The sequence below is a fragment of the Nilaparvata lugens genome, chromosome 2 (assembly GCF_014356525.2).
Source record: "Nilaparvata lugens isolate BPH chromosome 2, ASM1435652v1, whole genome shotgun sequence".
In the NCBI taxonomy this organism is placed as follows: domain Eukaryota; kingdom Metazoa; phylum Arthropoda; class Insecta; order Hemiptera; family Delphacidae; genus Nilaparvata; species Nilaparvata lugens.
Genome location: NC_052505.1, coordinates 92,970,923 through 92,997,909, shown reverse-complemented (window position 1 = coordinate 92,997,909; position 26,987 = coordinate 92,970,923). Strand labels below are relative to the sequence as shown.

The 26,987-nt window shown below is 33.3% G+C and overlaps 1 protein-coding gene across 1 annotated transcript in view; it reads left to right on the top strand.

Moving 5' to 3' along the window:
• Nucleotides 1–11,339: 11,339 nt before the first annotated feature.
• The window catches only part of LOC120349724 (organic cation transporter protein-like), a 16,361-nt gene continuing 713 nt past the window's right edge, over nt 11,340–26,987 (top strand). Inside the window, exons 1-6 of the mRNA XM_039420264.1 lie at nt 11,340–11,602; nt 14,429–14,596; nt 20,218–20,413; nt 23,429–23,532; nt 25,635–25,789; nt 26,386–26,433. Coding sequence (XP_039276198.1) covers nt 11,526–11,602; nt 14,429–14,596; nt 20,218–20,413; nt 23,429–23,532; nt 25,635–25,789; nt 26,386–26,433 — 748 coding nt within the window. The 5' untranslated portion in view covers nt 11,340–11,525. The remainder of the gene's footprint in view (nt 11,603–14,428; nt 14,597–20,217; nt 20,414–23,428; nt 23,533–25,634; nt 25,790–26,385; nt 26,434–26,987) is intronic.

Sequence of the window (26,987 nt, the reverse complement as noted above, 5' to 3'; positions counted from 1 at the left end):
AGATACCCTTGTGCTATTTATCTCAGATTAAAACTGCAGATGGAAATAAATTAGAAATTGCATTTGTTAAAATGCTATTTAATGAATAATAATAATTATTATTATTGAACGTAAATCCCAATTAAATGCTGTAAATCACCCCGAAGACTTCTGCTGATGCAAATATTGACAACAGGGTAAACAGCTAGATGGGAATTCGATGTGCGCTACTACATCAAAATTATTTGTCAACCCGGGAACAAAAAATCATTCCCGGGCTGACAAATAATTTTTGTATAGTAGCGCTCATCGAATTCCCATTTAGCTGTTTACCCTGTTGTCAATATTTGCAGTAGCAGAAGTCTTCGGCATTAGATCGGGATTTTTGTTTAATAATAATATTAATTATACAATTAAAACAATACATGATGGAAACCCTTGTACTATTTCTCTCCCACATTTAGATGGGTAACATTTTAAAAGTCCAAAATAGGGTTATGATTTCACTTTACTAAAATTTAATTGGGATTTTCGTTTAATAATAATTATTCATTAATTAGCATTTGAACAAATGCAACTTCCAATTTATTTCCATCTGTAGACTGGCTGGCCGCTATGGCTTTGTATAAAATGAGCGCTGCTATCCAGAGATTGTCAGTTTGGTGTAAGGTTAAGCATTCCTGACCGGCAATTTTAGGGGGTACTGGGTTCGATTCCCAGGCTGAAAAATAATTTTGTATAGTAGCGCTCATCGAATTCCCATTTAGCTGTTTACCCTGTTGTCAATATTTGCAGTTGCAGAATTCTTCGGCATTAAATTGGGATTTTCGTTTAATAATAATATGAATTATTACTAATTATTCTAATATTAATTAATTATTTATTATTAATTATTATTATACTTGCTAACATTAACAATGATGAAATATACAAACAGGAACAGTTTCAGAGAAAGGTTGAAAATGGGAAGTTAAACCAGAGAGACTGTGCCCAAGAGTGGAACAAAATGGGTGAAGCAAGGAAAGCGGAGTTCTCACTGAAAATGAAAAACTGGTGGATTGATAAAAAGAACAAGAAAAACAAAAATGAACCAAATTTTGCTCAGCGTCTTCATCTGGGAGCTTGACGGCTAATAATAATAATAATAATAATAATAATAATATGAATTATACAATTAAAACAATACATGATGGAAACCCTTGTACTATTCCTCTCCCACATTTAGATAGGTAACATTTTAAAAGTCCAAAATAGGGTTATGATTTCACTTTACTAAAATTTAATTGGGATTTTCGTTTAATAATAATTATTCATTAATTAGCATTTTAACAAATGCAACTTCCAATTTATTTCCATCTGTAGACTGGCTGACCGCTATGGCTTTGTATAAAATGAGCGCTGCTATCCAGAGATTGTCAGTTTGGTGTAAGGTTAAGCATTCCTGACCGGCAATTAGGGGGTACTGGGTTCGATTCCCAGGCTGAAAAATAATTTTGTATAGTAGCGCTTATTGAATTTCCATCTAGCTGTTTACCCTGTTGTCAATATTTGCAGCAGCAGAAGTCTTCGGCATTAAATTGGGATTTTCGTTTAATAATAATATTATTATCCAATTAAAACAATACATGAAGGAAACACCGGTTTTTTAATAGGAGAAACCACCTACTAGAAAAAGTTTTTTATACATATTAGTTTTTTTAATGAGTAAAATCTATTATTGTAACTTATAGGTCTGCTGCTGACATTGTCCAAACATGATAACTATCAAATTGACCGAGTAGCCTGCTTTCATAAAACTGATTTAGTACACGCTGTGCCCTACTAAAAATGCATCACGCCACTCGATAACACATCGCGCGATCATTGTTCAAATGATTAAATCAATTAGTATACAAACTACTCTAATTCGATTCGCTTATCGTTTTCATTAATTCATAATAGGAATAACCAGATGGTATGATGTTAATGTTAATTATATTGGGCTCTCATCTTTGTTGAAGAATTCATAAAGAAATATATTGACCTGCTTATCAACAATTTCGGACCTATTTTTGATCATTCTAAACTTTGTTCATAGCTTATCGCAAAAGTTCCAACTCTAATAATTATTGATGATTTGTTATGAATTGTATTATGATATATAACAAATAGTTGGTTACGGTAATAACATTTTACTTTAGCAATAAGAAGATTTTTCTGTAGGTACTCTTAGTTTCCTAGCTTCTATGTGTTTGGTAGGATACTTTGTATACAGTTCAAGTTGGAATATGATCTTTAAGTTTTAATGTTTGTTTATTTATTGGACTGCCGCTAGGAGAAATATCCGTAGGTAGGTACTATATAGAGTTCTGCATCATGCATTGCGCAGTAATAATACCGGTATATAAAATGCATGAAGCCCAATCTACTATAGGTGCAAGTAACCAAGTAATTATAATTATGCTAACTTATAATAATACACGTGCTGCATTTTTCTCTTCAAGTATCCCACTAGTTTTCTCATTTTATGGATTTCTATGATATGCGTCTACTAATCAACCTTCTGCTTATTCAAATGCCAATAAAAAATCTGAATTATTTAAAGCTCATTTCAAGAGCTATTCAGCTTAGTCTACAGATAAGAAGACTCTTTGTCTCGTTTAGACCTACCAAATTGAACCTTACATTGTTAATCTGCAACTTTGTTGAAATATTAAAATTGATTTTACTGACCTTGATGAGCACTTGGCCATTTTCAAGTACAGAGCCGCAATAAAATTCATGACTTTTCAACATGAAAATATCGTACACAGCTCTTCGTCATAAATAGAAGTAAATTTTCTAATGCTATTCAATTTGAATAGGTAGGTAGCGGAATAGTTGACTTGAAAATCAAAAAGTCAAACTGGAATTTATCATAAATGTCCCTCTTTTATTGATTCAAGTGTGAAGATTTCTACTTTATTCTAACTATAATAAATGTTACTTCCTTTTTGATTATGTATCGTTTCAGTTGAGATTGAACATTTTGATATTTTAAAAATTTGAATACAGCGTATATGCACATAAAAAGTGAAAGTGCTGTCACTAAACTAGATAGATTTACAGAGTATAGAAATTATAGAATAGTGGCTCTCTAGAGAAAAAATAGTAAACATGATCTTATTCCACACAACGTACTCAGATTTCACATGAAATTAATATGTGTATGACCTAATAATAAAAATGACTGCATATGAATGCGAATAATAATTAAATGTAGGTACCTACTGTGTCCGCTATATTATTATACAGCTAAAAGAAGTATGAAAAGCAAACTCAAAAAATTGATGAATTAATATACTCTTTTTATTTAAAACTTGAAAACATTTCAACAACTAGTTTTTATATTGTTTTTATTAATTTTAATAAAGTAGCCCACACAAGTGAAGTGATTTTATACTTACTACTCCTCGTATATCAGACTACATAAAAATATGAATAGAAATACAAATCTCGTCAGTACCCTTTTTGAATTATTTTATCACAAGATGTTTCGGACATTCATGCCATTTTCAAGTCCATTTTAGAGATTTGTATTTCTATTTATATTACAAGTAGACCTAAACAGAAAAGAGACAATTAGACTACATTCTCATGATTATTGTAGTTGAAAATAAACGTTTAATCATTGTAGATTTTGGTTATTCTTTGTCCTGAGAAAAACACACATATAGGCTACAACCTTCAAATTTGACTCTGTTGAAATCATTATCATCAATTAGAAGGCAATTTCACGCGCCTGTGTAGGCTGCTCATTCTTTGCTTTCAATAACTTTTTAGTGACACAAAGAACTGAAGTACCAATATACATAATAGAATCTACAGTCAAGAAATACTATTTATTCAACACTTTTCAGTTGAATAATGAGAGGACAGTTCTGAATATATAGGCCTACGCATGTTTTCATTGTAAATACGTTTTGAACACGTGTGTAGACAAATATGTGTTGGAATTCGTTATCATTTAGCAGTTGGAAATAAGCCAAAGTTGTATGTAACACCGTTATCCTAGCCAGTATATGTATAGGTGTTATAGTACGGTATTTTTTGTTCAGTGTGACCACTAAAACACTCACGTCCTTTTGCTTATCTGGCTCATTACATATTGATATATTCTACTGGTAAGATTATTAATTTCATTTCATGTTTAAATAATGAGCGCACAAATTTTTGTTAGTTTTATTTTGTATGCAGCAGTACCTAGTTTTATTGATTTTCTCTGACCAAATAATCAAATACTGAGGCTTGTTTGCACAAAACCCTGTTAAATTTATAACTGAGTTTAAATGACACGAGAACGAGAAACAATAAGAGAAGTATTGTCTTTAAAAAACATATATTTGTTTATAACATATATATTTTTTGTTTCTGTTAACATATATATTTTGTTTAACATAATTTTTTTTTCTCAAAGAATAAACACATTTTTGCTAGTTTCATTTTGTGTGCAATAGCTTTATTGATTTTCTCTGATCAAATAAAATACTAAGAAGGCTTGTTTGCACAGAAGCCTGTTAAATTTATAACTGAGATTGAATGACACGAGAAACAATAAGAGAAGTATTGTCTTTAAAAAAACATATATTTGTTTATAACATTTATTTTTTGTTTTGTTTTTGTCAACATATATATTTTGTTTAACATTAACACTAGTAGTTCTGTGAACAGTAGACCTCACGCAGTATTCTCATCCACAAGTACCTGATTGAAACTATAGATCTTATGGGAATACAGCAATAGACTGGCTTCTCCACACATCTGTGTAATCACTTGTCAGCTGATTTATGATGAATCTATATATATATATAAAAGCGAAATGGCACTCACTCACTGAATGACTGATTGACTGACTGACTGACTCACTCACTAACTCTTTCGCAGAACTAAAAATCTACCGGACCAAAAACGTTAAAATTTGGTAGGTATGTTCAGTTGGCCCTTTAGAGGCGCACTAAGAAATCTTTTGGCAATATTTTAACTCTAAGGGTGGTTTTTAAGGGTTTAAAGTTCGTCTTTTAGCATGTATATTCTTCTTATTCTCTTAATTATAATTGGAAAATGGAAAATGTCCATACCATATGTTAATATAGAACTAAAATCTAGAGAGAGTAACTCTTCGAAACAGTTGTTAACTGGTAACTGAATTAATAATTTTGTCAGGTTGGCATTAAGTTGAGTTGACTTTGTTAGGTTGGCACCAAGTTAAAGATTGAAATGCATTTATCGCGGAAAAATTGATTGGGCACTGCTACTTCAATCAGAGCTATTCCTGGGAATATTATATTACTAGCCGTCAGGCTCGCTTCGCTCGCCATATCCGTTTAGTCTGGACCCCCGACTGGATCGTCCTAACATATGATAAAAATGCTCAAATAAAAAATGCAGGCGAGCGAACTCATTCTTGGACGATCCAGTCGGGGGTCCAGGGGGCGGAGCCCCCTGGCTATACGGATATGGCGAGCGAAGCGAGCCTGACGGCTAGTAATTCTATAGTCTGATTTTTACTCTAATATTGGCGTATGAAGGAGGCTCCTTTTTCTTTTTATATTATCCTTGAAATGCAAAATTTCCAAAAACCTTGTATATACGTCGACGCGCAATTAAAAAAGGAACATACCTGTCAAATTTCATGAAAATCTATTACCGCGTTTCTCCGTAAATGCGCAACATATAAACATTTAAACATTCAAACATTTAAACATTAAGAGAAATACCAAACCGTCGACTTGAATCTTAGACCTCACTTCGTTCGGTCAATTTTTTTCTCAAAGTATAAACACATTTTTGCTAGTTTCATTTTGTAAGCAGTAGCTTTATTGATTTTCTCTGATCAAATAAAATACTAAGGCTTGTTTGCACAGAAGCCTGTTCAATTTATAACTGTTTAACTGATTAAATGCCACGAGAGGAAATAAGAGAAGTATTCTCTTAAAAAACAACTCTGAATGGTTCTCATGGCATTTAAATCATGATTCAAATTGAATATGCTTTTGTGAAACGGGACCAAGTATTAGTATAAAGGATAATTTTTTATTATTTCCTACATTATATGATCTACCGTACTGTATATGTGTCAGCAATAGATTCTCCGAATATATTGTAGGCTACACAACACAATAAAAATAAAAATACAAATCTAAGTACACTTTTTTTAAATTGAAACCTGTCGTTAGTAATCAATATTTTAAAAAATGGTACTTATAGATTTATATTTTTATTTCTATTCAAGAGTAGTCACAAAAAAAGACAATTTGATGGCTACACAACACAATGTATATTTTCCATTTCCAATAAATACATTTCTCTTCATATGATATGCTATAAATTATATAACTTTATATATAGGATATAGTTTATGGAATTTGAGAATAAATTAGTTACTTACATTGAACATTTGCAAATAGCCAAAGACGAATAGACAAGTATATCTATTCTATGATAATATCCTATATTAGAAGAAGTTCAAGTAACCTACAGATTATAAATTAAAATATAAAAGTAAAATATCAAGTAACCTACAGATTATAAATTAAAATATAACTCATAACTTGGATCAATCAGAAGTTAGGTAGATATATTACTGTATTTATAATCATTGGAGAACATATTTCTCTCTTATGAGAAAATCGCTGAGATTTACAAGTTGGGTTTGGAAGGGTGCAGTTGAACCCTCGCTTACAACAATAGACATAGTAGAATATAATAAACTATATGGAGTTGTGAAATAATACAAATTTGCAAAAAATATAGGTACCAAAACATACTTGAGCTCTGTAATTTTTAGGGCTAAAATCTGTCGCCAATCTTAAAGGCTATTTGAGCTGAAATGTTTCGCCTCTCAAATGCTATTTGGGCTAAAATTATTTTCTATATTAGCTATTGGCTAAGAATTTGAGATTATATTCCTTTCAATTGTTTTATGTGTTAGTATTGTTGTATGTAAATATGTTTGAATAGCTTATGCTTGTAAACTACAGCAGAAGAAAGTCAACTTTTTCTTTCTTGTATTGTGCCTATTGTTGTATTGACTCCTCCTCTAAACACGGACTTGTTCCATATTGGAGGGAGTAATTTTCAGGGAATATATTGTAAAATGTACTTTCTTGAAATAAAATGAATTTGAAAATTTGAAAATTGAGCTGTTATATTGAAAATTAAAGAAGTGGGTTTGAGGACACAGCACTTGTTGGAGTGCTCTTAACCGCTTGTGCAATAAATAAAATGAAGAGCAGGTTATTTTCGGATAAGGCCAAAGTTACAATAGCCTCTTGAATTTCTAGTCGGTCAGACTTCTGCGGTTTTAATCAAACTCGTTAGGTAGTTGTACCCAAACAAAAATAGAAACGACTATAGAAATGTGTGAGTAGGCTATAAAAATAATTTCTTAAAATGTATAAATTCAGGGCTACTTAATTTCTTATTAGTAAAATAAAAATACCATCATAATAGCCTTTTAGAGAAGTTTTTAATATAAAATAACAAATTAAAACAACTAGTTTTGATGTTCACATCATTATCAAGTTTTTTTAAAACGGGTACTATAATGTAATTTTACAAACATAAAAATAATATTTTCTGTGCAACCTTGTAGAATAAGAGAAAACAATTTACTTGCTAATAGTCAAAATTCAAGTAATGAAGGTTACCGGTACCGTACGGTACCGTACTAAAGAGTTCAATATTGAATTTGTAACCGTACCAGCGTACCTCAAACCAAATCAAAATTTATTCACAAATCAAATACATTACAATGAGAAAATACTATCTAACAACAAAATTGAAAATCTTTTTATCCACATAGACGAGTCTGTGTGAAGGGAAAGGGAAGAGTTCTCTAGATAATAGTATAATAAATAAGAATAATAATAGCAAAGAAAATTCCTATCAGTAGCAAAGCAAAGTCAAAGAATAAAGTTAAACTCGTGGCTGGAGATCAAGGCTTCTTTTTCCAGTCACGTCAAAAACTATAGTAATTTAATGATTATTTTGTTTGTAAAAATATTTCTTGTATTTGGCAATAAATTCATTATTCATAAATATATTGAACAATAAACGTTTCTATAAACAGCTCAAGAGATCAAAAATAAATAAAAAAGGAAGAAAATCAGCAATACATGCAGATTCGGGAGACTGTTAGTTGGAATATCATGTTGTCAAAAGATTCCTTGAAATTGAGAATGACAAAAATGGAGATGCCCTATTCAGTTGTGTGTGTGTTTTTTTCTATTTTTAATTTCCAAATCATCACTTTAAACCTACATCTAGATTTTTTGTTTACCAGTATATAGGAGCAAATCACAGCATAAATAATAAGTCATTGATCATGTCATCAGATGAATCAAAGCAAGAATTTTCCATTCATAGTGGCGTGCAAACAATTTGCTTGTGTCAGATGAGATTTTAATCGAAGCACACTACTTTTCAATTGAGATTTATTCCAGTACAGCTCCTTATAGTTTCACTGCTCGATTCTAATGTTATGATTGGGGGGGGGGAGGTTGCAGAGTTAACTTGAATATTGTAGTCTACAGTACCGTACGGTACTCGAAAACAAATCGTGTGTTTTATATTTTTAAAATTGAGTACCGTACTCTATATTATCTCATGGATATTGATTGATTCTGATACTTTAAACAGGCGTCAAAGTCGCAAACCGAACCTCTTTGATTTCTGATTAAATCTCACTCTATTATTTTTGCCGAATTTCATTGCCGATAATAATAATTTTCTAGATTTCATTTCTCATGTTAGAGTACCAATTATTAGGCCTAAGTATCCGTATTCTCTGATGATTAGGTACCTGATAATTATTTTTCTTCTATTTAATTTGTATTGTGGGCTATTCAATTCAGGAAGAACAAAACGTTTTTCAACGTTAAAAGGCTTTAAGATTGAATAATTTTTAGAGTTTGAATTTTTCAATGTTATAATTTTAATCACTTTTAAACAGGGCTTTTCAACGTTGATACAGTACTACAACTCTTATCTTAAACGTTATAATTTCAACCACTTTTCAACGTTTTCTTTTCAATACGGTTCTGTACTCTAGTTTTCGGTACTCCTATTTATGTGTTTCTTATTATCAAGCCGATAGCAAGTTACAGTAAATCTATAAAAGAGTCTTGATTCTTATCTCACACTATGCTGGTGTGAAATTGAGGGTTTGGGGTAGGCTCTGTTAATTGAGTCTTTGTGACGATAAGACGATTCCGTCTTTGGCGGAAGCAGTCAATCAGTGTGATAGCCAAACACATCGTATTTGAATGCCAAAGTTGAACAGCCTCTTAATAATTCCTATAATTCCTCTGTGACACTCTTCCTTTTCAATTCCTCAAGGCTCTCAATCATGAAAAGTTCACCTCCTATTTCCAAAATTATTATTGCATCTCTGGATTTCAATTTTCACTAAATTGTAGGCTATATATGGTTACATATAGGTTGTTCCTTTCCCAATCATTCATAGTTGAAAATGATATTGTATGTATCAATGTATTATTGTATCATTGCAGTAACCCACTGCTGGAATATTATAATAACCAATTAAAATATCCCATGCAAGTAGATAGAATTAAAGGACATCTGCTACTGCAAATATTGAGAACTCTGCAAATATTGACCGCAGAACTATATAATAAGGAAATTCGTTGAATGAAACTGTCCAAAAAAGTGTGCTCAGACCGGGAATCGAACCCGGCACCTCTCGGTCGACGACCGGGTGGAGGAACTTGTGGTGGGGGAAGAGTAGGGATCAATCCCTACCACGTCGGCTGTTTCACCTTCCACAACAGCGTTAAATCGAATCGTTAATACAGAACTATATATACTACACTTAGCTTATACATAACTTATACTTAACTTATACTTAACTTATACTTAACTTATACTTAACTATACTTAACTTATACTTAACTTATACTTAACTTATACTTAACTTATACTTAACTTATACTTAACTTATATTTAACTTATACTTAACTTATACTTAACTTATACTTAACTTATACTTAACTTATACTTAACTATACTTAACTTATACTTAACTTATACTTAACTTATACTTAACTTATACTTAACTATACTTAACTTATACTTAACTTATACTTAACTTATATTTAACTTATACTTAACTTCATGATTCAGAGGCCCGGGTTCAAATCCCGGCCTGGGCAAGATATTTATCTCGGGCCACTCCCGTGTGTCGTATAGACACGTTAAGCCGTCGGTCCCGGTTGCCTAAAAAGCAGTCGTTAGGTCATGTCAGAAGCCCTGAAATTGATCAGTTGCGACCTGAAAACTCTGACACCAGACCTGAGCCAGCTAGGTCACACGATATTATTATTATTATTATTATTACTTAACTTATACTTAACTTATACTTCAATGGATTTGCAATAAAAGGGGTTACATTTAGACTATAATTCGACCTATTTTCAATAAAATCACTTTCTGAAAAGTTAATCGGAAAAAACACAACATTTTTGCATACAGTATATTTTTTTATCAAGACAATAAATATTAGTTTTATTGGGAAACTCAATAGGACCAATAATATTGTAGCCCATTCAAAACAAATGACATATCATGGAAATTGTTTTATGAATGGTTACAGAGATAATTGATTTACTGTATACGGTACCGTAATTAACTGCATTTTTCAAGGTGCAAATAAGGGTGACCTGGAGGGAAGCTCCAGGGTACACCTAAAGTTACTTTTGGGAAAATTACCCTCTGGGAGGGTTATATCATAGATAAAGTAGCATAAGAACCTACATTTCTTGTCTCTGGTTATATCGATGGTGACGAATTCAACTTTCATGTTTCTTTATCATTTTCTGACAGGAAAACCCTTTTTTAACTGGTTTTTTATTGAGGTGGGGAGGCAGAAATAGTCTCTTGACTCCCCAGTCGGCGCCACTGATAATAATATATAGTCCTACCGTATAGTGAGATCCACGTTATAATGGTAGTGGTTAAAGATAGAAGAATAGCGATGCCGATTCTCTGCATTAATTTATTATATTTCTACACTGTCAAAAACATAATTGGCATCGCTGTGGACCTAGAAAAGGATAGTACCATCGGCTTTGTCGAATGATAGACAAGGATAGCAAAACCAAAGTTGATCATTATAACGTGAACCTCACTATACGCGAACGATGTAAAACCCCGAAGCATGTGTGTCAGCGAAACGGAAAGTGACTGTGTAAGCAAGATCAATAACCTCGCTACTCTTGTCATTCAAAACAAAGTAGTGAGTAGGCCTATAGTATAGTATATAGAGTAAGGTACGCCCTATACTGGTTTTGGGGTAGGTCATTCATAATTTCGGATACAATCAGCAAGCAAGAGTGCGTTTGCGTAGCCTGGTGTCTTGTCAGGATTTCTCTTGCAGTGATTTCGTAACTGCCACTCTGCTCTCTCTCCTGTGATCGATTTAAATTTAGAACCACTCCTTTTTTATTTGCCGGCATTTGAAAACAACAAAACTATTTTAAGCTCCAGCTGAGTTCCAAGGACAATCTGACATGACTGCTACTACAGATACAGACGAAAATTCAGAACACAAAAAAGACGAGTTCCATGATTTGCTCCTGGAAAATGAGTATGTAATTTTTATTAGTCATATTTGTTGTTAAATTATGTATTTGTTTTTTCTGAATGGATGTTGAATTACATTTTAGTTGGCATACAGTTTGTTGTCAATATTATTTGATGAAATCAATCATTACTTTGAATAACATCTAGGTAGGCCTACCTATCACTCTTCATCATAATTTTGAATTTATTTTGTCAAATAACTTTTTCCACAGTAATCCTAATCAGTATCTGATTTTTATCATGTCTTATCTCATAATGTTTATTTAATATACCAATGTTATTAGAAGATTGTACATTACATTCCAAACCTCCCTCCCATAGGTCTATTTGTAGGGTTAATAATTTTAGGTTATTAGAGGAGTTTTGTTGAGAAAATGGTACCTAAACCAATATTTTATTTCAGAGAATTGCAATATCGAAAATAATGCAGTATTGACATCTCAAATTTTCTAGTATTAGTTTGGTTAGTTGTAGATAATATTATTGAGGGATCATAACAAGTAAGGTAAGGTTAGGGGTTGCCAGCTTGCCGTAGACACCCCGCACGCTTATACGCGGTGGGTTGATTTGGTTGTGACTAATAGGCATTTGAAATTTCAGTTGTTTCTCTTTCAACGAGACGAGAAGAATAAATTAATTCAAAATGATTAGGCTAATCATTATTTGCCCACACACATGCCTAGAGCTCATGGGGGCATCACCCTCAGAAAAAAAAGTTAATAAAATTTAAGACTCTTTTCAATTGAACACTTGGTAAGCCTGGGCCCTGTTGCATGAGAAAATACAAACCAATATTTTTGTAATTTCTTTTTCTAATACCCAGCTGACTATACTAATAATATTATTAGTTTGTATTTTCTCATGCAATAGGCCCCTGGTGTCTTGATTTAAAACTGGTCTAACTCAATTGTTCACCAAAAAATGTGAGCTCATCGCAATAAAGAAAGGTCCCAACTTTTACGAGGTCACATTCTTTGGTGAACAGTTTATTTAAATCCGTATTACATAAGAGGTTGGAACACCAGATTTTGATGTCCCGAAGGTGTGTCACTCAGGCCACTGCTGGGACACCATTGCTATCTCACACTGGTATCCCATCTTGCTTTACTGTATACAGCAGTCTGTACAGCTACAGACTCGTCGACATTATTCAGTATTTTAGTAGTTAATTAGTTAGGTCAATAAAAGCGATCACTAAAGTGAAGCCCACTTGAACACGTCGAGAAAAAGTGAAATAAAAACAGCTGCCCTAAGACAGAAATCAAATAAGAAAATAAGCACTCACCACACTGCTCTCAATCCCACGGAGTAAGAACAGAGGGTGATCCGTCAGCAGGCTCTTCAGAGACCGCACAGCAGGCAGATCCCTGGCCAACAGAGGCAGCCTGTCATAGAGGCTGATAGACATAAGGGCCAGACCAGTCCGGGTTTTGCTTAGCCTCTGGTAGGGTACATCCAGCCTGAGTGTACCCCTAGTCTCATACGGGTGGAAGCTCTGTTGGGTCACGAGCAACCCCACGTTTGCATGTGTTCTGCAAAGAGTATGAAGAACATAGAGGGAGAAGACGGTGAGGATCCTATCTTTAATAAAGAGCGGGCGACAGTGGGATAATCTACCAGCCCCACAAATAATCCTCAAGGCCCTCTTCTGGAGACGAAGGACTCTGATGACATCTGTGGCTCCACCCCAGAGGGAGAGGCCATACAAAAAAAAGCCAAAACAACACAGTTTAAGATAATGAGGTGGCACACTGTACAGTATTTAAGACCTCTCAGCAGCAAAACCTCTCTGCTCAACCTGACGTAGACTGTCTCAATGTGCTCGCCCCATGAAAGCTTCCTGTCAAGGGTAAACCCTAACAGTTTGACGGGGGCAAAATTGTACTCATTACCATTTCTGAGACTGAACACAATAGACTAAAATCAAGAACTGTGATACGAAAAAGGGGGGATGATTGAAGGGTTTTCCAATGCTTATCCATGTACTAGAAAAATCCTTCAATCCTTGATAGGGGGCAAAATTGTAATCATTACCATTTCTGAGACTGAACACAATAGACTAAAATCAAGAACTGTGATACAAAAAAAAAGGGGGAGGATTGAAGGGTTTTCCAATGCTTATCCATGTACTAGAAAAATCCTTCAATCCTTGAAAAAGGTATAAAAGGTATCAAAAAACTGAAAAGGAGGTAGATATGAAAGGATGGGATGAAGGAAAGTAATGATGGGGTGGAAAAAAAGATTGATTGATTGAGTACTTTATTTATGTAGATTACAATATATACTGGCTTATACACTTATATACAATTGCTTACAATACAGCAAAATTATAGATGAATTTACATAATATAGACTAAGAAAATAATATTATTGAACTGTATATGATATGAAAAAGCACTTTGTAATATAACTATAGATAATTATATTGTTATGCATATACATAAATTGGCGGAGTATTGGACATATCAATGTCCATTCTTCGGAAAGAATATTAAAAATATCCTTCTAAAGAGGGTGACAACTAACTGAGCTGACAACGAATTATAAACCCTCCTACTCATGTGCTCAGTACTCAGCTTGTAAAATCTTGTTCGGTTATGCTAAACTCTTACAACATTCCTTGACGTAGTGAAATGATTGTGAATGTGGGAGCCTGTGGTCCAACTATCATGTGACTTGAAAGCAAAGATAGCCAAGTGACAAATATAGAGAACGGTAACTGTCATGATTCTTGATGAAGCTGACATTGGGCTTATAACGAATCCCCTATTTTTAGTTTTCAGACCTATTTTTCGTTGTATTTTATAAATGTTGTATGTATGTTTTTCAGATCGGTTGATGCAAAGAAAGGTGAGATGGCCTATGACGATGTCCTGGAGCACTTGGGGGAGTTTGGTCGCTACCAAAAACGAATCTACTTCCTACTCTGTCTTCCAGCTATATCTTGTGCTTTTCACAAGCTCGTTGGCGTCTTCATTCAGGCCAGAGTTCCTTACAGGTAATGTCTAATCCATTTTTTGCCCTTACTATTCCAAACCAAAACATATCCAACTTGAAAGTGCATTATATTAAATATGTTCAATATTATGTGTTATTGGATAATATATCATGTGTTAATATACACACATAATATAATATAATGTGTGCTTATAATACCATATATTAAACATGTTCAGTGTTTTTTTTTTTTTAAGTAGAATATATATTGAAAATCTACGGCTTTATTGAATCGAGTTTTCTTACAAGTGTATTGAGTAGTTTAAAATTGATTCCATTCCAAAACAAAGCATATCAAATTGAAAAGTGCATACCAACATGTTCAATATTTGTTGATTTTCTTTTTGAGTTAATTGAAGTGAAATGTATATTAAAAGTTCACGGCTCTATTGAATCAAATGTTTTAAAAGTCTATTAAGTAGTTTAAATGTATTTAAACATAACAGGAGTATATATTTAAGTAGGTTGAAATGTATCTTAAATGTTTATTCAAGCAAGATTTGTTACAAGAGAGTATTAATTTACTCCTGGTTTGCCTTGTGCACGTAGTAACATGAACAACTCATGTTTAGGGTATTCATCATATGGGTTAAGATGTAACCATCAATGCACTGGTCAACTCATTCCGTGCCTTGGGTAGCAAGCAAACTGAACAAATGAGTTGGGGTGTAGGGATTTTTGTCATCGTTGCAAAAACAAACACATTGTAATGAATGAAAGCGTTTTGAGGTCCAAATCCCAAGAGACGACTCTAGCCGCGCTGTATAACTGTTATAGTCGCACTGTATTCACAGCTGTAGTCTGTTTCTGTAAATTATCCTATTCTAGACTATAAAATGTAGACATAATATTTTATAGACTACAATCGAAATTCGGGGAAGGAACAGTTTTGGGCTGTGCCTGTTGGTCCTCTCTCCTTCCTCAATGATTTTAATATATTTGTTTGCTAAGGTGAATTGTATTTTGTGTATCATTGAATAAATAAATAGAATTCAATAATAGACTACAGCGCGGCTAGAGTCGTCGCTTAGGAATTTGACATTTATATGCTGCTCAATACTAATTTGAATTGAAGAATTGCCTGTATGTGGTGAAATTGACCACCTGTCTTGCCTGTCTCCAAATCATATATCATACGATATAATAGTGTGTGTACCATAATTATTACGTTACCTTAATTAATGTTGAATATCGAAATATTAGCATTAATAGAATATTAATTCACGGGAAGCGGTTTGACTCAATGGTAGTGCTAATGAGTTGTCGCTCCGATAAGTTGCGAATCATGCGTCTGCAATGGTGACCACTGGAGCCGACTCAATATAATTCATGAGTTGAAGAATCGCTTCTCGGTGGTTCGGAACCCACTTAAAGCTTTAGGGTCACTCATCTCTCATTATCAACCGTCTCATTATCCACTTACAGACAGACAGACAGACAGACAAAAGATATTTATTTCAAAAAAAAATGCACTTTACATACAAAGTAATAATCTTATGTACTCATTATCAATATTAAACAAACAAAGAACAAAATCAACCTCATGAATACAGTAAGCCAAGTAAATCTTTAGAAAATGGTCTGCATGGGCAAAAAATGCCTGTGCGCAAACCAGAGTTGCATATTATAAGATTGTTAGAGAGAAAAGGAAAGACTAATTTTGCTGCATTCAGAATCCTATTTTAATATTATTATTACGTACAGAGGATTATTGGATAGCTCAAAAAAAAAATAATAAAAAGGTTAATTATTGTAATGATGCATACAGATTCCAAGAACAGTAGTCAGGTTGTCACCACCAGCGAATTTATCAATTAAGGTAGGTATAATTTGTTGTGATGATGTTTTCTGAATTGTCCACTCCCAGCTGTATTAAAAATTTCTTCAATTTCAATTTAAATAATGATTTTGAGACGCCCTGAAATACTATGTGGTGTGGGAAGTGACGAGCCAAGTTACGGTACAGAACATGTGAAATATAGAAGGAATTTGTTTGTGTAAGGGATCTCTGGAGGGGTATAGCTGTAATACCAGTGTTAACAGCATACCGCGTTTGATGCATATGTGTAATGGACCCAAGAATATTCATGTTGGAGAATAAATGTATTAAAATGTTTTTAATGAAGAGCTGTCTTACAGTCAGGACCTCACTCTCCTCAAAGAGAATGTTAGTTGAGAAACGAGGATTTTTTTTTAGAGCTACTTTCAAAATGGCTTTCTGGACAATAAAGAGTGGCTGAAGTACCGTCTTGCAAGCACCACCCCATGCAACTATACCAAACTCCAAAAGGGACTGGACATATGCAAAGTATGCCATTCTAATCTCTCTCTTATCCAGTACATCGCTCATCATTCTAAATGCATATATATATTTTCTAAGTCTTTTTTTTATGTATTCAATGTGAGCAGACCACCTCATCCTATGGTCGAAAAAAACGCCCAAATACTTGTAGGAAGTGACCATTTCAATACAAGAACACTCACATGTAACACTGAGAAAATCCCCACAGCAGTGAACTTTCAAACTTGATAAATTGTAATCGGTCGTTGGTCTCAATGATATTGGCATAAATTTCGTTTTCGTGGTGTTCATTGTCAATGTATTCTGATCAAGCCATGTTTTTATGTGAAAAAGGTCATTTTGAGCATTTTCCTTAACTTCAACCCAGCTTGGCCCTTTCAAAAATATCAATGCATCATCTGCAAACAAAAATAACCTCCCATGTATATTCACTTTTGATATATTATTTATATAGATTAAAAGAGGATTGGGCCCAAAGTGCTTCCCTGAGTCACCCCAAAGTCAACCGCCACATCTTCACCCCTGACATCCATCAAGGAAACAAACTGAAGGCGATTTGACAGATAACTTCTGAACCATGCCAACGCTGTACCTCGTATTCCAATAAGGTTTAATTTATTCAATAATTTGTTCCTATCAACCGAATCGAAGGCTTTTTTTAGGTCAAGGAATAGAAGCATCATTCGTTGATTTTCATTCATTCCTTCATTTATGGCTTTGCAAATGTCAAATAGAGCATCAGGTATATTTTTATCTTTTCTGAAGCCATACTGACAGTCACATAGAATTCTATTCCTATTAAGATAGAAAATGAGCTGTTCTTTCACTATTTTTTCTAGAATTTTTGAAAAAACGCTTAGCAATGATATGGGACGGTAATTGTTTTCGTCGGTAGGGTCACCAGATTTGAAGAGGGGAAAAACCTTGGCCATCTTTAGGAACTCAGGGAACACACCAGACTGTAAACTAAGATTAATTAAATGAGTTAGTGGCTTGATCAGAATTGCAATATTATCTTTCAGGAACTTAGCAGAGATATTATCATACCCTGGAGCTGACCCACCTCTGAGACTACCTATGGCATGCATAATTTCAGCTTCAGTTACAGCCTGAAATTCAAAGTGATTTCGATTCAAATGTTGACTATCATCGACTAAAAGAGGCTCTCCAGAATCTATAGCATCAGCCAGAATTTGGCCGACTGATGCAAAAAAAACATTGAATTCATCAGCTACATTCTTGTAAATTGCTGTTGTAACAGACTGGATACCTGGTAGAAATTTACTAATAACAAAAGAATCCTTATTAATACTTTTTCCCGCCAACTCTCCTATCACTCCCCAGAACCGCCTAGGATCATCTCTAAATTCCATTAGTTTATTTTTATAATATTCAAGTTTAGTTCTTTTCAAATTAACGGTAAGATTTTTTCTAAGCGTGAGATAATGATTTTTCAGAGCGTTATTATATGGTTGCCTCTTCAATTTCCTACTCAATTTATCTCTTTGTCTAATAGCATCAATCAGGTCTGAATTTATCCATGGCTTTAATTTTTTTCTTCTTGACCTCATCGTCTTAGTATTCATACTGAAATCTACTGATTTTTTTATAATTTGATGAAATTTACTAGAACAATTATTTATTTATTTCAAAACAGTTTTCTACCGAACCCCAATCCGCATTCTGGAGAGCCTGTGCTAATAGGCCTTTATTAACAATAGTATAGGTCTTAGCCGATTCAGCCGGTTTTTGTACTGGAAATGAAATATTAAGAGCTATACTGAAATGATCTGTTATTGCAGTATGCAACACGGCCGCCTTCATCTGATCCTGATCAGCGTATCTTACAAAAATGTGATCAATAAGAGAAATCGAGTCACCATCAATTCTAGTTGGCTTATTTATACACTGTACAAGACCAGCACCGACCAAACAGTTCAAGTACCTGTTCGCGATTAGGTCATCTGAGAACAAATTTATATTAACATCTCCTACCAGTAAGCAGCTTTTATTAGAATTTAAAGCATAGTAATAATTTTCCAACTCATCTAGAAATAAATTAATGTTACTATCAAATGTTCTATAAACTGCTAGGAGAGAGAAGGACTTGTTCAGTATCTGAAAATCCACCGTTAAACCATAAACATCTGCCAATGTTGTTTGTTCAACGCTATAATTTATTGTGCTATTAATGTATATAATCACACCATCATTTTGATTGCGCTGTTTATCAGTTGCTACCAAATCAAATCCATCTATTGGCCTTCCCACCGCCCCATCTTTAAGCCAGCATTCGGTCAATACTATTAAATCCAACCGTGTGTTCAAAGAATCTATATACACCAACAATTCATCGAAATTTCTAGAAACACTCCTTATATTAGTACATAATATCTTACAGCTTAAATCCACGGAATCAAAGAAAGAAACAAATTCTTCTGAATGCACCAATTCTGAGCAATTGGAAAAATTTAAACTGTCAACGTCATCATTTGATACTAGCAGCCTAGCCACAGCTAGGAAAATATAAAAAATAAAGTGTAATTATTAATTTTACGATTATAAGTTGATATTGAAAAGCAAATAAATTGAGAGAGAATATAAACGATTATAAAATAATAAATAGATAATAAAAAAAGAAGAGAATATTAGGAATATGAAATAATAATTAAGAAAAAAAAAATATATATATAGGTGTGGAAAAAATAAAAATTACATATAGAATCCCCCGTGCACAACCAACATTGTTATTTATCAAGGACTGGATTAATATGATGCTAAGAATGAGTATTTTATAAACAAAAACTTCATTACTTACTGTATAATAATGCAACAACAAAAATATTAGCTCCCCCATACTACTCAATGATATGCTATTTCTCACACACACATACTCGTCAATCTACAGGCAAATATAATTCATTTAAACTGAGAAACCCAGTATTTAAAGATTAGCAAGAGAAGATCGAGATAACGGAATTCAGCTCTAATACTTTCTGCCAACTTCAAAGATTAGCGGTTCAAAATAGTCAGTTATCATTATCGATAAAAGGTTCAATAGGTACTATTTACTTGACAGAATAACAATAGACATCTCTATCTCACGAAACTAGTTTATCTAACGAATTGAATTCGCTTCTCTTAATCTACTGTATTCTAATAACGTACTATCATTCAAGTAAGCTCATGTAGGCATCACAATCAGAAACGAAAATTGTAGGCCTACATAATATAATGATTTATTTGCAATTAATACCTTACCTCTCAGGTGTTATTCTGTAATTTGAATATTGCAAGCTTATTTCTATTCTAATTTCCAGGTGTAAACTTTCTTGGGAGCCCTCGACCAGTAATTATGGGTTTCTACGGAATAACATGTCAACTTACTACCCTATGGACCAGCTGACACACACATTCAGTGGGTGTAAAGTGATCGATCTCACAAGTAATTCTACCTCAGAATGTGATTCATGGGTGTATGATAGAACCAATTATGAGAGCACTACTTTGACCGAGGTAAAAATTCTATTCAAATCAAATTTAATGATAACAGTTGTTTCAATCAATCAATCTAAATGTATTCAATCAATATGGAAACAAGATACAATAAAAAGGAATACATGCAAAACAATAGCAAAAATCATAATATACCAATTCAAAAACTGAGGTGAAAAAAAAAATTGGGTGGGGGGAAGGATTGAAGAATTGTTTCTATTGACAAAACACTTTCTATAGTGAGGTTCACGTTATAATGGCAGTGTTTGATCAGCAATGGTATTGCTATCCTTGTCTATCATTCAACAAAGCGGATAGCGCTATCTCTCTCTCGCTTTGCTCTGTTGCCAGATCGTATTTTAACAATGTAGAATTAATAATAAATTAACAAGATATTTTATCTTAATTATGAAATTATTGAAAAATATAATTTCTTGCTTAATAAAATATAATTGAGTATTTTAAACGAGAATGAACAGTTAATATTACATCAATAAACCTGTATCAGCTACCGTCTATAGAAGGCATTGACAAGACAGAGGTTCGGCAACATTTTTCTCTTATCTTTCTCCACTGTCATTATAACGTGGACCACACTATAATAATAACGCTGATATATGAAGTTATACACTTTTTGTTGAACTTCTGTTGAATTTATAAGTTTGACACTTTGTTTGAAAGTAGATATTCAGAAACACTCACTTTTTTGGTTGAGAAATGTATTCACTGTCATTTGAAACAAAGTGTCTTAACCTCTCAACTTCAACAAAGTTTATGTTATCCAGATTGCTCTTGAAGTTATTGAGAGTTGATAATAATTATCTTGAAGTTATTGAGAGTAAATCGGAATTAAACTGAGTGAAAGCAGAGTTCACCTTATCCATTTTCTCTTTTCAAATCTCAACAGAATTAGCTTGAAGGTATCAAGTAAAGAATTCCATGTTTCATATATCCAGATAATATTTAACTAAAAAAATGTGACCAGTATACTTTTCTTTCAATTTGAATTATTGTGCCATTGGAAGTACTGCAATTCCAAATCCTTGCAAGATCCATAGTACACTAAATGGTGCTGTCCTGATTCTGTCTTGTTTGTACGATTTCTATTGTATAAATTTGAATTTAAATTGTTCCTTCAAGCAGAGAAAGAGAGAATACCTTAACTTTGTCTGTGCAACAAGTTAAACTATTATGTGAATATTTTTTAAATGAGGCAAGTTTCAAAAATATTTAGAAATTCTGTAATGCACAGTAGAAAGTTCCCAAATATTGGCTGTGCATACACCAACGCTCTGTACAAATAATAATGTACACATAAATCTGTGTTGGCAGATTTTTCCTGTATTATAGACTCTGTATTTATATGAGGTAGACCGTTGTGTGAGAACTGTAATAGTGCTGTGAAAATTAATATCTAAAAAGGGTACTAGTAATTTATTGAGAAAAACATCAATTAGCTCTGTAAAAATAATAAATAGGTAATAATTTGATCACAGCTATAGTTCAAGATCTTTATTGCATCAGCTAATACAGTTCACCTTAGATAATACTCATAGTATCTATATATATAAAAGCGAAATGGCACTCACTCACTGACTGACTTACTGACTGACTCACTCACTCACTCACTCGCTCGCAGAACTAAAAATCTACCGGACCAAAAACGTTCAAATTTGGTAGGTATGTTCAGTTGGCCCTTTAGAGGCGCACCAAGAAATCTTTTGGCAATAATTTAACTCTCAGGGTTGTTTTTAAGTGTTTAAAGTTCGTCTTTTAGCATGTATATTCTTCTTCTCCCAATCTCTTAATTATAATTGAAATTTCCATATCATATGTTACTATAGAACTTACAATCTAGATAGAGTACCTCTTCGAAACAGTTGTTAACTGGCAACTAAATTAATAATTTTGTCAGGTTGGCATTAAGTTGAGTTGACTTTGTTAGGTTGGCACCAAGTTGAAGCATTGATTGAGCACTGCTACTTCAATCCTGGGAATATTATATTATTAGCCGTCAGGCTCGCTTCGCTTGCCATATCCGTTTAGCCAGACGTTTAGTCTGGACCCCCGACTGGATTGTCCTAACATATGATGAAAATGCTCAAATGAAAAATGCAGGCGAGCGAAGCGAGCCTGCTGATCTCATTCTTGGACGATCCAGTCGGGGGTCCAGAGGGCGGAGCCCCCTGGCTAGACGGATATGGCGAGCGAAGCGAGCCTGACGGCTAGTAACATAATAGTTTACTTTAGATATTATTACTCATTTTACTTTCTGAGTAGTTGTGAAGGAGATATTGTGGTAGGGAGTTATCCATAAATTGATAACAAAATAATAATAAAAATTTTATTTCAATCAAAATACAAACAAGCAATCAAATTAATAAAATGTACATGATATTCCAAGTGAAATTTTAAAAGAATCTAAAATCCTGACTGCAAATCTTCTACCACTAAAATCAAGAGATAGGTACGATAGCTTAACGAGTATTCTTTATTTATTTTGTTAGCAATACCTGTAGTGTGGCGAAAAATATCGTTCGCACCACGGGCAAAAATGTTTTTCCAGCTCTCAATCTTTTCTAGTCCTCGGCCCACGGCCTCGGACTTGAAAACCGATTTCGAGCTGGAAAAATATAATTTTCTGCTCTAGGTGCGAAATATACTATATTCCTCATAAAAACAAAACAATATGATTCACAATCAGCTGTCAGTTCTACATACTCTTACAAGAACTCATACATAAGAATAATATTTTTTTACAATGAAAAACTCAAACAAAATAGTTGATAATTGAATCAAACAGAAAGTGATCCTCAAAAATCTTAATTCTAATTTTGATCATGATTGAGATTCATAACTTATCAGGATTGAATGATAGACAAGGATAGCAATACCATTGCTAATCAAACACTGCCATTATAACGTGGACCTCACTATAGTAATTTTATTCAATAGCTTATTTTAGTTAGAATGTGCATTTCTCTGCTCATTATTCAACCTATTAATTGTCATCGTTAACTCATTTGAAGTTTTCAGTGGGACTTGGTGTGTCATAAAGCGTGGTGGAAGGCATCAGCTGATGCCATATTCATGATTGGTGTTCTGTTGGGATCAATCATCTTTGGAGCCTTATCCGATAAGTGAGTAACTGTTAAGCTGGATTCGCACACAACAGTGACAGTGAACAGTAAAAATATAATTCCCATAAGTTCTAATCGGACTATTCGCATTCAGCGAGTGTGAATAATTTCATAAGAACATATGGGAATTATATTTTCACTGTTACTGTTGTGTGGGAATCCACCTTTATCCATCTATAGTAGTCTATTTCACTTGTAAAGAGGTTGAAATGGAACCACCGTTTCGACATCTCTCTCAATATCAATATTCTATAGTGAGGTCCACGTTATAATGGCAGTGTTTGATTAGCAATGGTATTGCTATCCTTGTCTATCATTCAACAAATTGGATATAGCGCTATCCTTTTCTCACTTTGCTCTGTTGCCAGATCGTCTTTTAAAATGTAGAATTAATAATTAATTAACAAAATATTACATCTTAATCATGAAAATTCATTATGAAATTATAATTTCTTGCTTAATAAAATATATTATTATTGATTATTTTAAACGAGAATGAACAGTTAATATTACATCAATAAAGCTGTATCAGCTACCATATTTAGAAAGCATTGACAAGACAGATGATCGGTAACGATGTTCTCCTATCTTTCTCTACTACCATTATAACGTGGACCTCACTATAAATATTCATTAACATAAATTCACATGAATTAAATGATTATGTTATGCCTAATGCAAGTTGAATTTCTTTTCCTCCTTTTTATTGATACTTATACATTTCATGTTAAAGTATAATGTTAATTTAAAAGCATAATAATAATAATCAAAATGTCTATGTAAGTGTTTATGTTGAAAACATAATGTTCTTGTTAAAAACATAGATGATCAATATTATTAAATTTATAAGCATCAATAAAAGGAAAATAAATTTAAGATGCATCAAGGCATAATTTCATCATGGATTGGATAAGCCGAAAATTGTTACCAAATTTACATGAATCTTTGAAAGGGCCAATAAAGCCCATAAGACTTGATAAAAATGAATAAATATTTCAAGAATAGATGGAATTCTTGAACAAAAGTGTGGTGGAAGATCCTCTACCTTGCTCTTCCTAACTGGATTAAAAACATATTCGTTTCTTGTATTAAAAACAAATATTGTTTTCTCGCTTATATTTTTTTTGAAGTTCAGCATGATCTATTTGATTCAGGGATGTTCTATCCTATTTGAATCGCCGTTGTTATAGTTCCATCTCATTAACTTATTATAATGGAATATTTCCTATAGTAAGGTCCACCATAGAGAAACGATAGAATAAGTAGATATCCCATGGTATAGGGCGTTTATACCATTTATGTTGCAACTTTTACTGTTATCCCAAGCCGATAGTTCACATAGTTCTTTCCTATGCAGCTGTGTGACGCTGGTAGTTTCTGAAATTGTGCCGTTAATACACTATCACTCCAACAAAACAGTGAAAATTGACAATAATCGACAGTAATCGGCTTGAGATACCAGTAAAAGTTGCGACATAAATTCCTATACCATGGGATATCTACTTCGCTATTGTTTCTCTATAGGCCCACGTTATAATGGCAGTGTTTGATTAGCAATGGTATTGCTATCCTTGTCTATCATTCAACAAAGCGTATAGCGCTATCTCTTTCTCGCGTTGCTCTGTTGCCAGATTGTCTTTTAACAATGTAGAATTAATAATTAATTAACAAAATATTCCATCTTAATTATGAAAATTCATTTTGAAATTATTGAAAAATATAATTTCTTGCTCAATAAAATATAATTGATTATTTTAAACGAGAATAACCTGTTACTATTCCATAAATAAACCTGTATCAGTTACCGTCTATAGAAGGCATTGACAAGACAGAGGATCGGCAACGTTGTTCTTCTATTTTTCTCCACTGCCATTATAACGTGGACCTCACTGTAGTACAAGTAGTGGAACTTCGATTTAGTACATCTGAAGGGACCGCTCAAAAAATGCACTATTACGAGATCTGTAGGTACTAAATCGTGATGTAATATATACAGAGTGGAAAGCTATATGAACGTTTCGAGGGACTACAGAAAAATGTAGCCTACTGTACTATATCGAGGTTCCATTGTACTCAAACGATGATGTTTTTTTGTTTCACAGATATGGTAGGAGAATTATATTTTTCATCTCGCTCATACTACAAGCATGCGCAGGCGTACTTACTGGATTGGCCCCAAATTACTTCATTTTCGTGTTTTTGCGGATGATCGTCGGAGCCGCTACATCTGGGGTGTTCCTTGTTGCTTATGTGTTGGGTGAGTACTATAATAGAGATTATAAAAGATAAAAAAAGACATTAAAAAAGATACCCGATGGTATAGGTATTAAAATTGAAATGAATAGGTCGTTTATGTTTCAGATTGTGTAAACATAACCTTTTTTTGGACAATTTCTATCTAAACTTGGGAAAGGAACAGTTTTGTGCTTTAAGCCTGTTGTTCCTTTCCCCATCATTCATAATTGAGAATTATATTGTATCCATCAATGTATAAATAAATAAATTTGAAGCCGTTTTTTCTTATCTCAAGCCGACTACTGTCGATTATCACTGTTTTGGCCGGGTGATAGGGTAAGAACGGCGCAGTATGAGAGACTACCAGCGTCACATAGCTTCACGATAAAGAACTTCTAGGACTATCAGCTTGAGTCTACATTTGGAACATGAACACCCTATACCATGGAATATCTTCTTATGCTATATTTTCTCTATGGTATCATTAGGCTACTAAAGGTCACATGGATCTCCCTGTCAATAAAGGCAATTTGAATAAATAAAAGCTACCTATTCGTTGATGCATTTGTAATGTTTAAAGAATTTATTTTAGATTTCAATTACCTGTGAACATTTCAGATTTCAGGTTTCCTAAATCTAAATTTTCATCTAATCCTGATTCTCCAGGTAACTTAAAAATAAAATGTTCTATTCAATCTTTCCTTTGGGTATGAAATAGTTTGAAAATAATTTTTCTGACGATCCTGTTTCATTTCTTAACTAGCTGGCCCGGCAAACTTCGTACCGCCAAATAGTTTAATGCATCTCATGACAAACTTCAGCTGGAGGATGCACACCTGAGGAGGCGCGATGCGGCATTTTATTTATATAGATAATTTTCCAACTGCAGAATAAATAATTCACTAAAAATTGCATGGTTGCCTGTAAAGTCGGTATACGGACGAAAGTTTACGTGACAACGACTTTGAGTGGTAAAATAATTTTAATGTGAGTATTCATTCGTATAGTTGGAAGAAGGATGAAATAATAGTAACAATTTAAAACATTATTTATACAAAGAATTGAATTTAAAACATTAATTTATACAAAGAATCTCGCACTGAATTTCATATTAACAAAATTTTATTTTTACCTTCACACATCCTCAACAAAATCACTCTGTCTCTCTCGCTCTTAGGCGGGCTACCTGTGCACGATTCAATTTTTACATAGCAGCCTGG